The 14029-nt window shown below is 49.3% G+C and overlaps 2 protein-coding genes across 10 annotated transcripts in view; one reads left to right on the top strand and one right to left on the bottom strand.

Annotated features, from left to right (window-relative positions):
• Nucleotides 1-5210: 5210 nt before the first annotated feature.
• Nucleotides 5211-11527, bottom strand: UBIAD1 (UbiA prenyltransferase domain containing 1). Of its 3 annotated transcripts, none has more exons than XM_050931884.1 (3): nucleotides 11401-11527; nucleotides 9616-10181; nucleotides 5211-8813 (listed from the first exon to the last, which is right to left on the bottom strand). In XM_050931884.1, exons 2-3 carry the CDS (start codon nucleotides 10145-10147, stop codon nucleotides 8326-8328), a joined length of 1020 nt encoding a protein of 339 aa, XP_050787841.1. In that variant the 5' UTR covers nucleotides 10148-10181; nucleotides 11401-11527; the 3' UTR covers nucleotides 5211-8325. The 3 variants fall into 3 exon arrangements, with proteins under 3 accessions (XP_050787841.1, XP_050787840.1, XP_050787842.1); XM_050931883.1 differs by lacking the exon at nucleotides 11401-11527 and adding an exon at nucleotides 10640-10738; XM_050931885.1 differs by lacking the exon at nucleotides 11401-11527 and adding an exon at nucleotides 10527-10573.
• Nucleotides 11528-11885: 358 nt separating this feature from the next.
• MTOR (mechanistic target of rapamycin kinase) overlaps nucleotides 11886-14029 on the top strand; it is a 103344-nt gene continuing 101200 nt past the window's right edge. For all 7 annotated transcript variants that reach the window (XM_050931806.1, XM_050931805.1, XM_050931804.1 and 4 more), the window contains exons 1-2: nucleotides 11886-11977; nucleotides 13416-13578. In XM_050931806.1, the coding sequence (XP_050787763.1) occupies nucleotides 13459-13578 (120 nt within the window). In that variant the 5' untranslated portion in view covers nucleotides 11886-11977; nucleotides 13416-13458. The remainder of the gene's footprint in view (nucleotides 11978-13415; nucleotides 13579-14029) is intronic.

Here is a 14029-nt window from a genome sequence, read left to right as displayed (position 1 = left end):
CTACCTGTGCTGGGAGAGTCTGCTGAGTTCTCCTTCACCAGTTAGGATGCTCAGCAAACCAGGCTCTGCACTCTCATGAGAGACTTTTGTTCAGGTTTCCTCGTCACTGGGACAGTTCTGAGTTCAGCTCGGCCACACCTGGCTGTTACATTTTGGAGGAGAACACAAACTAATCTCAAATGTCTAAGATGTGGGGCTTGACTTAAGACACGCATTACAGAAAGGGTGGCAGGCATTTACCATGCTTCAGTAGCTCAATACTCTCCTGTCCTGGAGACACGTTAACCGAAACACTGCTGCATGGACACAAAGCATCAGCTTCAGATGCAAGAGTCTTGGAGTTAAGGCTTAAATTCCTCCCTGAACTCACTTGAATAAGCCTAGCTCGTGTAGCTCATACAATGTGCAAAAGCATCCCCCACATCTCAGTGCAGAGGTGCCAACAGGAATCAGCACTGGTAGAACTGGCAGCTTGGGCAGTTAGCATGGAGTCTGGGTGCAGGCATCAGACCCTTCAAATTAATTGAGATTTCTGTGATCTGTTCAAAATAAAGGGGAAAACATCTGACACCTGTTCAAATACACTGAGATGCATCTCTTCAAACCACCAGCAGCTAACAGCTTCCCAAGATTTATTTAGAGTTTGGGCAGTGTCGAGAGGCGGTGGGATACCCCACAGCCCCACGGAGCGACGAGCCTCCCCTAGCACTAACGTGGGCAGAGCCAGTGGGTCCTGTGCCCGCCCCCCAGAGGTCACAGCACAGGACAGGAAATAGAAAAGCCCCGCTGCAAAGGTCAGCTGAAAGCCAGCCGCCGGAAAGGCCAGATGCCTGTGGCCTAGCTCCGGTTTGGGGAACGCTGGCAACCAGAGACTGGCCGGGCCAGCCAAACCTACCCCTCGCCAGCTACCCCGAGGAGCAGCCAAGCCTACCCCTCGCCAGCTACCCCGAGGAGCAGCCGAGCCTACCGTTCGCTAGTTACCCAGAGGAACAGATGGTGCTGGAAACCGCCGAGGACACCAGCCAAACCCAAGTACCTTACGAGGGGGAATCCGGAAGTAGCCCGGGGGCAGCCGACCGTGGCCTGGCTGCAGCAGGGCCAGAACCAATGTCAGTGTGTTGTGGTCAGGATCCCCACTGATGCAGCAGCAAGTCTGTTGCTGCTAGGGCCCTGGGCTGGGACGCAATGGAGTGGATGAGCCTGCGTCCTCCCTGCTACCCCACTCACGGGTGGCAGTCTCCCCCTCGCACCAGATGCTCAGAAGCCTGAGCTCCTAACTGTGCATTTGCTGCCCCGCCCTGACCTAGGGCCTGGGCTTGTACTGAACTATTGGCTCAGACCCTGCCTAAGGGCCCGAGCTCCTGACTGTTTGTTTACTGGCCAGCCCTGACCCAGGGCTTGGGCCTAGAGCAAAACTATTGCGAGGCGGTGGGCCGAGCCTCAGCCAAGCCCTTCTACAGGCAGATCTATCCTGCAAACATTTGAGGCATGATCTGCTGTATCGGCAAAAGGCACAGTGAGTGTAGATGAGATTAGACCAGCAAGGATGTCCTTTTGCTTGCTGGAATAAGTTATACTACTAAAAGCACAACTGCATCTGCACTAGGAGCTTTTGGCCAGTATATCACACCCGTACAGCTAGATCAGCAAAGCCCTCCTCGGTAGAAGTGGGTCTACATTACAGCTGACTTTTACTTAACACTTCACAAGTAGAGTCCATCTACACTTCATTTGACCCTTACGGGCACAGCAAATTGTAAGTCAAGGGTTTATCTATGCTAGAGGGTTTTAGCGCAGGTTAACTGATAGCTAGTTAACTCGAGTTAGCCAATGTGTTTGTACATGCTAGTATGGACTCCACAAGCACATACAAACATGGTAGCTCACTTGAGTTCACTGGCCAGTGAACTCAAGTTTGAAAGACTTTAGTGTAAATGAATCCCTAGTAGAAAAAGTAGAGCAAACCCTATTCCTTAATTCCTGTTCTCTTCACTCATCTCCTTACAGCCATTGCATGGTTACAGTCCCTCCAGTGGCACATGTGATTTTTCTGGCCCCTCCCAATATTTAAGTCATGCCTTTATGGGGGCTGTTTCTTCAGATGACCATGAAATGAATAAGATTAGATTAAAGCCACTAACATTGTTTTTTAAAAATGCTTCCTATCTCCATTCCTTTCACTTTGTATAACATCCAAACTCACCTCTTGCATTCTGTAGCTGACCTAGTTATAACAGCAATGACTGGTGCAGAATCCAGCTACTGTGGCGATGTGGCCAAATAGTCACCTAGACAGTTCAAGGAGAAAGGAACCAAATATGCTCTCTGCCTGCTTCCCACTAGTCTTGGGCCTAGTAAGGTTCTGTTTTATATGTCATTTAAACCTCCTCCGACAAGAATTATTGTATTGCACATACAGGGATGTAATACACAGTACGAAGGTATTGTGTAAATGGTATTACAGCGGAAGTTCCATTAAACTTGGCCATTCACCAACCCTTCTCTGGAAAAAAGCGAAGTCACTTGTGAGAGAGAGCAACAGAAAGGTCCCAATCCTTACCCCAATGAAAGGGCTTGTCTGTATGATGCAGTTTACTGGTTTAACAAAGGTGTGATTTTAAACCCTGTGCAAGAGGCTGTGTACACAGTCTTCCGTTTAAACCAGAATTTTTTCAGTTTATCTTAAATCGATTAGGAATGGGTTTAAGCCGAATTGTAGTAAGCCTCCCGTTTAACTAAACCAGTGCAAGTCTGTAATGTAGACGAGGCCTTAGTCAGTGACAAAACTCTCATTAACTTTCAAGACAGCAGGATCGGGCCCATATTCACATGCAGGTGGGTGGACAAATAAGTAAACTTGGAAGAATTAGATTATCATCAGTAAATGTTGGTAAAAGTTGATTTCACCATACATACAAACCGACAATACGTATTTCCATAAATCGTCTAAATTTACAGATAGGCAAAGAAAGAAAAATGCTGTTTGAGAACTTAAGGGGTTGAGGGGTATGTGGGTTGTATATTTTACATGGGATGTTGACAATTTGTGTTTTACTGGTTATCAATCTTTAACTTTTTGAATTTCATTGTCTGCTATCATTAAATAATTATTGTCCAGCTCCCTCACTATCTGACCTCCCCATAGTTTCCTGCAACTGTGAACATTTAAATCAGTAGAAATTAAAAAGTGCTTAAAAGCCATAATTTTGCACAACTGTACAAATGTAAATGCTAAAAAAAGAAAAAAATGCTTAAAATAAACATGGATCTCCTCAGTCAAAATGATAAAAAAAAAATAAAAATCTGCCAAGCCTAGATAAGGCACGCACATATTTTTTGCTAACTTAGGCGCAAAGTGGACAAAAATCCAGCCCCTAAGCTTAGAAATGTGTAAAATGTCACAGGCTGAGACTTCACCAAGTTCAACCTCAGGCACATTGTCACATCTGCCTTAGGAGCGAAGAGCTTCTAATGAGAAGGATGACAAGGCACCACTCATGGAGGAATGTCTCTGACAGTTCTTTATTACAGAGCAGAGCAGTATCATTTCAAGGCCATTAGAGGATTGAATAAACTTGCAGGGAGGCGGGGGCAGGAACTCAGTCAGCACTCTATTAAAAACAAAAGAATTTAGGAAGAGCCTTCCTCTACCTGCTTAATGATTCCATAGGTCAGGCCTACATTACAGACCTGTATCAGTTAACCACCACCCGTGAGCAAGTTATACCAACCTAACCCCATCATATAGACAGTGCTTCTCCTGTTGACATAGCTACTGCCTTTTGGGGAGGTGGATTAACTCCACCAACAGAAGATCTCCCATCGGTGTAGGAACATCTTCACTTACGCGTTACTGTGGCACGGCTGCACCAATGCAGCATTTTAAGTGTAGACCAGCCCACAGGAAGTACTATTTCCTCCAAGACAGCTGAGCTGCAGGCCCCAGCATAGGCTGAGAAGGGTACGATGCCGCAACCGTCTTGTAAAAATTAAGCTTGCCCACACGTGATCATTAAAGACCCGGAAAAGGGTGAATCCCGAGGCAGATTAAATGGTGTCAGAGATAAATTAGTGTACATGGGTGGAACTTTAACTGAGCTAGCGAAAGTGAGTGTGATACCATGGCACTATTACCAGGCTAAGAGGGCTCGAGATCAGGGGTGAAGTAGAAACAGTAGCCAACAGGAGAAAAAGCAGTCTCCACCCCAGCTACAAATCTGCTTTCTGCCCCAAGCAAGTAAGTTACACCCTGATCCCCACTGTTTACATCACCTTTTCATTTGGCCCAGCATCCACAAAGCACTTCATAATCCCTCCCAATGACAGAGGCAACAGTAAAGCTTAGCACTAATAGTGCTTTGCATCTTCATAGTCCTGTTCACAGAGCAAGCCTCCAAACAGCCCTTAGAAGGACATCAGGCAGATTAGCCCCTTTTCATATCCAAGGGAAGCAATGGCAAAGAGTTGTGCCTAGAATTACACAGCAAATCAGCACTAGAGTTCTTACTCTTAGTCCCAAACTCCTTCTTCTACACCACGCTGCCTCTTGAGACATAAATAAGGGATGAGCCCCACTCCTTTATAATCTGCTAAAACAGTTATTTGTGGGCTGTGAAGTTAGACCGTGAATCACGCCGAAGCATCTAACGACAGCAGCATTATGCTGCACGTAAAAACATATGTCCCTCGAGGCAGTTTTCCCTGCCACAAGGGTTTATAGCTCCTGGGCTCTGCTGCAGATACATGTAACGCCGGATGGAACTTGGGGGCACTTTAAACCAGAATCAACAAAAGGAAAAATATAAATGAACGAATTCCCACAGACCTCCCATTCTGGCCAAAGCCCTGCATTCAAACACGCAAACCTTACACACCAGCCATTAACACAGCTTAAAGGTCTCTGCCCCAAAGCATCCCAACAGCTTGTATGAAAGAAAGAGCAAGGAAACCAGGCAGGAGAAACATGATTTTAGTGGCAGAATGACACTGACGAGGCTTAAGTGTTCCTGTGTCCTGGGCAGGCATTAGTGACCACAGCTACTCCAGAAAGCTTCCCAATAATCCTTTACCCTGGTTTGTGGCCCAGATGGGAGACTGGAGGGGGCAGCCTGCTGCCAAAGGCCTGCGGGGCAAATGCGACCACCTAAAAAATTGCAAGGAAGTCAGGAGTGGGGACTTTGATACAGGAAGAGCAGGAGAACACGCAGGTGTTGATAAGCAAGTTTATCTTTATTAAAAAGACAAAGTTCAATTGAAGTGTCTCAGTATTACAAATGCTCAGGCTCAACAGTGCCCTGCATAGAAAGCTGTATTCCAAAGTGGACTCTGTTGACAGATCAGATCACCAAAACCTATTAACATCTGCCCTCAAACATATGTCTGCCTTTCAGTTGAACTGATTATCCCTTGACATACAAGGACAGGGCTGCCTGGTTCACAAGGGGGCTCTTATGGTCAAAGGCACCTACCTCATGCGTACCTAGGGTGTGTGCTTTCCAGTGCTTCTACTTCAAAGCTTTACAGAGGAGTGTCCATAGGAAACGTTCTCCCAGAAGATCCAAACCCAGAAATGTAACACAGAGCCGTTTAAAATAAATTAACCATGGCCTGTTAAAAATGAAACATTTACACACCTCACTGAACCTCTGCCTGGGCGAGAGGAGAGGTCAGGAGGCCATTTAATACATATGATGGACAGATGTGCTACAGATCTGCTCGGCTACCAGCAGAGACTCAGTATGCAGCAATACAGCTTATTACAAGAGGCCGAAAAGGCCTATGATCAGAAGAGGTGCTGGACATCCAATATCCTCAGTTCAGATGCTGTAACACAAGACCAGTTGCCTTAGGGTTTGTCTATATGGAAAGTTTTACCAGTGATGCTAATATAAATCCCCATGTGGACATACAAGCCTGGCTTTTGTTTAGCTTAAATCCTGTCCCAAGCAACATAAATTAAACCAAAAAGGGGCTTCTCATACCAGAATAAGAGCATATGCATGGTGTAATACTGGTACAACTTTACTGGTTTAAATTCACCACCTTATGTTATACCAAAAAGATCTTCCCATATAAGTAAGGCTTGAGAAGCAGAATGCCTGAGAAAATACCCAGCATAGATATAGCACTTCTTACTTTCAAAGTTCTTTATCAAATGACATTAACCCCACAACACCCAGTGAGGTAGGCAACGGTAAGCTCCATTTTACAGATGGAAAAACCAAGGCACAGAGAAATTAAGTGGCTTGCCCAAGGCCACTGGGGGGAAACAAATGAGATGGTTAGGATTCGAATCCAGGCATTTCCAGCTCCCTTCCCATTCACAGTTCACCCCACACCGCTAAGACTTCCAAAGTCTGCTATGTATGCTGCTGCTTATGAATGGAAGCAGTCTGCACACATTTCCTTCTAATCCCTGCATCTGTAAATCACTTTGAATGCAAAAGAAAATGGCGCCACAAAGGCATGAAATGGGTCACCTCTCACTCCAGCTCTCCAGCAATAGCACTGGTCTTTCCCACTAGCAGACAGACTTTCTAACCAGGAGTCTTTTCCCTTTTTGTAAGGAAGAGATCAACCATAGTGTTACGTGTTGCTGTTCCACTGCGGGCCATTTCCTAGACTATTCACCATAAGAGCTACAGCTCTCAAATTTCTTATTCACATTCTGCCTGTCAGAAGCAACGTGGCTTAGGGAACATGCATAAAAAATTGCCACATCAATCCCCATTAAACTATAGCTATGCAAGAGCTAGACATATCATCATATAACAAGCAAGAACCGGGCACAGGATGTATCTGCTGAGAGACCTACAAACAATACAACCCTGGGATTAACCGGATCAACCCACTCCATCTTGCAGAATGGGCTCTATTAGGAAATAGCTCTCTCTACCACCAGAGTTGATTTCGCCATCACTTCCACTCCTCAGTCTGTGAGACAGAATGTGCTTGGCAGAAGGCAGAGTTGGTTTTTTGACAAATGCTCATCACCAGCCCACTGGAGCTTTAAGCCAGCACCGAAAATAGGAAGTGTACATTTTCCCAGAAAATCACTGCCAAGTATTGCTAGATGCCTCTCTCCCTCCAGCTGCGATCAACCCCTTCTGACTGGATTTCTAACCAAAGCCAGGTTCTCTACTGTACAAAGCAGCAGACTGGCTGCTTAAACCAGTCTTGCCTGGCTGTTTTCCCTGGGCAGCCTGGAGTGAAAGTCTGATCCAGGCATCGCCCTATTTTAATAACTGAATCTGAGGCTGGTGAAAGCTGTCACCTGCCTGCTAAGATTGCTCCCGAGTAACGGTGTCCAGCTGTGAAGCAATCACAACCGGCAGCTAAGTCACCAGAAACCATTTGAACACTTTGATGCCACCTATATAACACCTCAGTGCCAGTTCCATTTTATAGTTGTCATAACTCCTCCAGTACATGCAGCACTGAACAGCAATCACCCCTTTCGGGCGAGTAACCTCTCATTGCCATAACATGCCCAAGGTGGATATGCCACACTGCACACCCTGCTGGACTTTACTGATCGCAACTAAAAGGCTCCTTGGGTCCTGGTTAATACCTTCCCGTGGGGCTCAGGAACACTGTGCTCCTGGCAGTTGGAGTTCTAGAACAAGATCTAGATCAAGTCAATCGGGACATTTCAACGGAGTCCTGCAAAGAGCCCTTACATCAAACACTCGCCATTTCACACAGGGAACAAAAATATTTCCCAATGAAGAACAGGGTTCAGTGACCATGGGAAAATATGAGTGAGAGCCAAAACAGACCAGGTGGTGAGGATGAAGTTTATCAAGAGGAGTGAAGTAGCACCATCTGCTTTACCGTGATGCTGACAAAAATAAAACATTCAGTGGTGACTTCCTGTGTTACAGCATAGGGGTGGAGCTGCTGAATCCCCTTCATGTTGTACGGGGATGATTCACAGATCGGGGAAGGGACAGTTCACATTTAAGGCTCAACTCTGCTCTTACTGAAGTTAATAGTGAAAGTCCCTTTGAAATCAATGGCAGTAGCATCAAGTCCTTGAAATGTCTGTCTGCTCACATGGTGAATTGTCTCTGGCTTTCTCTTGGTGCTTATTGCACAGTCAATTCAACCCTCTTCCCAGAGAAGAAAAGTTCCTAAGACACCATCGGAAGTCTCTTGTACAAGAGAAACTGCTTATCTCAACAAGACCAAAGCCCATAAAATTCACATGGAGTCACCGGTTCGAGCCAGCCTTCTTGCTCTGGCCCCATCAACAACAAACCTCCCACTTCCACCCCGAGCTCTGGCATTAACACTCAAGTCATGGGGCTACAGCAGCTCTCGCCGTTACAGTTTGGGCAGCGTGCCTGCTGGTGCCAGTATAATACCAAAAACATAGAAGAGCCCCAGCAGGAGGTTGAGCTTGGCTGTCCGCTGGGGAATTTTGCTGAAGCTCTGGCTCCGGAACTGCCTCTCCAGCGAAAAGGCCATAGGAATGGTAAGTAGTGGCAGCGCCATGCTGATGGTGTAACGCGTGGCCAAAATGCAGAAAATCAGGTATGGCAGGAAGAGCAGCGTGTTGTAGAGCATGTAGGAAAACGTGGGGCCAATGAGGATAGCCAGGGTGACAATGCCTGCCTGCCGGTCAGACTCCATGTCCCGTGTGTTGTTGCTGTGCAGGATGGCCTCAGTGCTGAGGGCTAGTGGGACAGCATAGAGCAGCGGTGAGACAGACAGATAACCAACCTGCACTGCATGGGCAAACATGACAGCCAGGGGCCCAAATGTGATGAGGATCACCAAGTCGCCAAGTGCAACATATTTAAATCCAATTCCTGTGGCAAGAAACAAGCGGAAAACAAGTGTTACCAGGTGAAATTCACTTTATGGAGGATAAAAGATGTTACTCAAACAGCACAGCAGCTCCTACAAAATGTGGTAAAACAGCCAACACAAATGCAACTAGGACAGGGCTACACATGCTCTTTTATTGCCCCAGAACTGAGTATTATTCTCCCTTTCCAAAGATGACAAAGCAAATACAACATCTGCAATTCTCCAGTCTCACCCACTGAGCAAAGATTATGAGGCAGATTCCAGTTACCACCTGGAATACTTGTTCCACAAGCAGTCACACTGAAGTCAACGGGATTACACATACAGAAAGGTGCTACACAACGTGAGTAAAGATATTCGAATCTGGTCCTGAACAGACGCAACCATCAGGTTAGACTAACAGCTGCTACATCTTTCAAATGATATCCTCCGAATCCTAGAAACTGCTTAATCTTATCTATAGCAAAACACTGGGTGTCTCTTCAACCACCCAGCTGCAGAACTGAAGAGGCAAAAGACATTTTTATCTTGATAAGCTCCACAAAAAAATTCATGTTCCTACTCTACATTAGTGTTACTCATTAATCTTGGGTGCATTTCTTAAAGCACGTCTTAAGTTTACTTTTCATTTGAAACTAGATCTGGCTAATAACAAATGAAGAACTGTTCAGATAATACAAACTGAGCTCCATCCCTGGAGAAGAGAACACAGATAATGAACCAAACCAGTTGACATACACCAGATATACATTTCACACACAATTTCTGCCACAGACTCAGAGTACTGAATACAGTCCTTACCTCCAGTATAAAGGAAGGAGCTGGAAAGTCCCCCAAAGTAGATCAGGGCTAGGTGCTCCAACTTGAGAGTGGAGAGACAGTAGAGGCAGGCAGCACAGATACAGCCCAGGGTATAGAGGAAGACCCCAAACCAGACCACATCCTGAGGCTCCAAGATCTGGTCCACCAATGTCCGGTCATCACTCTTCTTGTGGTCAATGCCCTTGGAGAAGTCATAGTAGGTATTAACCAAGTTACCTGCTCCATGCACAGCCAGGACAGCCACTGCACTGCCCACTAGCAGCCCTGGGTCTAGGGATCCATGGGACCGATAGGCTAGGGCACTGCCCAGGGCTACTGGGGTCAAAGAGGCACTGAAGCTCCAGGGCCGCAGGGCCAGAACGTAGGCTGCACACTTCTGCCTCCAGGTGCCTGGGCGGCTCTTCGCAGAGCTGAGCAGCCCGATGCCCAGCTCCCCCACGTCACCTCCTCTGGGGCTCTCAGCGCTGATGCTAATCTTCTCGGTCTGATCCTCAGCCTCCATGCTCTTCATGCAGCTGCCTCAGCAGAAGGTGCTGGAGAGAGACCTGGGAAAGGAGAGGCAGTTTGCATCAGGAAAGGGAAACCTCCAGGCCTCGCCAGTGACTCACCGGTGACATACTCAGCCCAGGGGAGAGCCGCCAGCCCCGCAACGTGAACCTCTGCAGCTGCCACCACCCAGCGAAGGACCCACAGCACGGAGAGCGAGGGGCAGCCCCTTCCCATGCGGGGCACCACAAGGGAGAAGCGGGGTCCTTCCCCGCTTCCTCCTCCCCATGGGGCGCCTCAGCTAGGGTGACCAGATGTCCCGATTTTAGGGGTTTTTTTTCTTATATCGGCTCCTATTACCCCCCACCCCCTACCCCGATTTTTCACACTTGCTGTCTGGTCACCTTGGCCTCAGCGCCCCCGACCTCGGAATCCCCCGGGCAGGGGGCGGCTCCCGGCCCCGGGCGGGGCCGACTCTGCTCTCCCGTCTCCTGGGGCGGCTCCGAAGGCCCCTCACCTGCCGCGGAGCCGGGGTCCAGCTCCGTTCACGCGCGAGCCGGGCCCTCAGGACCATGGCAACCAGCTCGCGGTGCCGCCATCTTGCCCCCGTGGGCACCAGCCCGGGCCGCCCCCTCCGGAAACAAGGGCTCCGATCGCCCAAGTTCCGCTTGCCCTGAGCCGGAGGGATGGGGAAGAGCCCCGCAATACTAGGAATAGGGGAGCGGGGCCGGGATCTTCCCGCAGCGGGAGGTTAAACCTCATACTCGGGGTCACTCAGCCAGTCCGTGGCAGAGCTGTGCATTGACCCCGGGAGTCTTCCCGAGCCCCATCCCCCTTCTTCAAGCACAGAGAACGGACTCCCCTGCCCCCAGCCCTGCACACTGGTGCTCGGGGTGCTGCGTGCACACACAGCGCCGTAGACTCCGACTTGCAAGATCAGAGCCTGAACCTCTGAGCCTCCGTTTTCCCCAACCTGCAAAATGGGGATAACAACCCACAGGGATTAATATGTGGGAGCGACTGGAATAATCTGGTAATAAGTGGCACAGGGAAAGCCTAGAAGTTAATTCCGAGTCACTGTTATTCAATTATCAGTTAATATTTAACTATTACTGAACATTAACATCTAATCATTAGTATCAATAACAAGTCTGTTGTATGAACCCTTAACCATTAAGATTAGCGGTAAATCACGGATGTTAAACAATTCGTATTGATTATTATAGCTGTTAGCTGTTCTCCATTGTTAGGCAAACTAGGTGTCACAGAAGCGAGTACCTGCTATACGTAACATTACGGTAACAGAGCCTTTCTTCTGCCCTCGGTGCTGTTCAGGGCAGGCTGCTCCCAGAGCAGTAGAGAAGCGGGAGGAAATAGAAGGACCAAGTGTTCACGCGGCGGAAGCGTCCTACCGTATCAATGATTTAAAAAAAAAAAAAAATCGACTCGTCCCCATTCCCGCATGCGCACAATGCCTGTGGCTTCGAAGAGGGCGGACGCAATGCTGCTTTCCAAAGGAGGGCCAAGCTCTGAATTTTAACCAATCAGGCAGCACCGAACTTCTCATTGGTTCAGTTAAGTGTCAGTATATCACGATGTGTTCTTTGATTGGTCTTGAGCTACTGCGCCCGCCTCCGGCAGTTATTTGGGGGTGGAAACACGATCCCCTAGTAACCCCTCCTCACCAGTAAAACTATTGGCTGCTCCACCCGCTGGTCACATTCCACTCAGCGCTGATTGGTTGCCGGTTTTCGCCGGCCCGGCTGCAGCAGCGGGGGAGGGGAAACCCCGGGGCCCAAGCTGGGGAACCGGTCGCAAGGGGACCGGCGCGGCTGGGCCGGCCCGGCCGGAGGCGGTGAGTGCGGGGCCCGATCCGGGGCTGGGAAGTGATCCCCCGCTGTCGGGACACCCCGGCCTGGCTCCCCCGTACGGGGCCTATGGGGGCTGCCTCCCCCTCCCCATCCCTTCGCCGGCCGGGCGGGCCCAGGCCCCCTGGCAGCGGGGATGGGGCGCTGCCCCGGGGGCCTGCCGGGTGAGCGGAGCCGCGCTGACAGGGGGCCGCCCGCGGGTCCCTCCCTCCCTTCCCCGGCCGGCCGCCCCCGCAGCACGGGAGGTGCCCGACTCCCCCCCGTGCCCCAGGCGGAGCCGTGCCCGGAGCTGTCAACCAGGCCGGCGGCCGCCGCTCTACCCCCGGGACCTCCCCGCCCTGCGCCGGTCTGGACCGTGGCCTTGGGTCTGCGCCGGCTTTCCCAACGCGGGGCATCCGTGCCCCCCACTAATGCAAGCGAGGCGTCTGCCCTTGGCTGTGTGCGCAGGCTCGTAGGCCTTGCTTGCCCTAGCTAGACACACTGCATTCACCCCTTTGCCCCGGAAAACACCGCTCGTTGGAGAGCTGCTAAGGCATTTCCCTCACCAGGGAAGAGGAGGCCTATTTAGGCAATTCTTCCCATGCTGGGAGCTGATCATGGCTTCTCGGGCGATGCTGATAGCAGGAAAGATCCCACACTATCTCCTGATTCCTCAGGGGCATCTGCAGTACCCAGGGATTTTAATGAGGCAGAGTTGTCCCGTGGCTAGTGAGGAATAGGAACCCAGGACTATTAAGGTTCTGGTCCTAGTTCCCCAACTCACCTACTGTTTGCTTGCAGCAAAATACTTGAAGACCTGTTTGTCAGTTTCCTCCTTTCTAAAACATTTCTTTTTCAACTTTTAAAAAAAATGCACCCATCAAGATGGTTTCTACACATGCACAACGTTAAACATCCCATTACAATGACTGTTGCTGGCATGAATAGACTCTCAGCCCATGAATGTACATTGGAGATTATAACGCTTACCCTGGGAGTATTGAGGCTTGTAAAGAACTTTGAGGTTCTTGGATGAAAGGGGTTGTAGAGGAGCAAACTAAAGTAATGATATCAACGTACGCGCCAAGCGGTCCTTATCCTCCTTGTAACTTTGCGTGACTGAGAACGACTCTGAAACACAACCCTGTCTTGGTATTTGGGCATGTAATTCATATGGGCATGTCACATGTACCCAAGAACAATTTGTGCTGAGGCTGAGCTGGGTCCGGTTTGTTTAGGGTGTGCTGAAGGACCTAGCGTGGAATCCAAGGAGCCTGTACCCCTGTCATATATCTGTCAGGGCTCTGTAGCTACCATGCCATCTGAAAGTCCTCTGTTTCTCATGAGATGTGTATTTGGGAGCAGTAAATAGGAGCAGTGTGGTGGAGGGAGCTGTGATTAGTTTCTATACTAGCTAAATGCAATAAACAGGTTTTCTGTCTAAAGGATCCACTGGACTTGATACCCCAAGTCCCAACTTGCCGCCGTCATGTCGAGCACTGTGTCCATCCTTCAGCAATTTGCCAGCGGCCTGAAGAGTCGTAATGAAGAAATCAGGGCAAAAGCCGCCAAGGACTTGCAGCATTATGTCACCATGGAGCTCCGTGAGGTGAGTGCTGCAGATGTGGGAATAGCAGCATTTAGCTGGGGAGACATGTTTGTCCTATTTGGCTAGGGTGTGAGGTGTGTCACTTGGATGCTTGGGGTGGTAGAGATTTGGGATACTGAGGTAAGTAAGGCTCCAAAACAGGGGCTGGGTTAACAGGGCAGGGGCACAGGCAGGAGATATAATTGCTTCTTCTAGATGTTTGAATCCCACAGTTAATTTACTGCTTTTGAGTTTAGGAGCCTTGAAAAGTGGTGTTGCCCTTCTTTGGCCTGGTGTACACTGGGGGGATTGATCTAAGATATGCAACTTCAGCTACGAGAATAGTATAGCTGAAGTTGACGTATCTTAGATGGACTTACTTCGCGTCCTCGGGGCACGGGATCGACGGCCGCTGCTCCCTCGTTGACTCCGCTTCTGCCTCTCACCCTGGTGGAGTTCCAGAGTCGAAGGG

Source organism: Gopherus flavomarginatus, chromosome 21 (assembly GCF_025201925.1).
Source record: "Gopherus flavomarginatus isolate rGopFla2 chromosome 21, rGopFla2.mat.asm, whole genome shotgun sequence".
Lineage (NCBI taxonomy): Eukaryota > Metazoa > Chordata > Testudines > Testudinidae > Gopherus > Gopherus flavomarginatus.
Note: the sequence above shows the minus strand (reverse complement) of the source record. Positions and strands in the feature narration are given on the sequence as shown.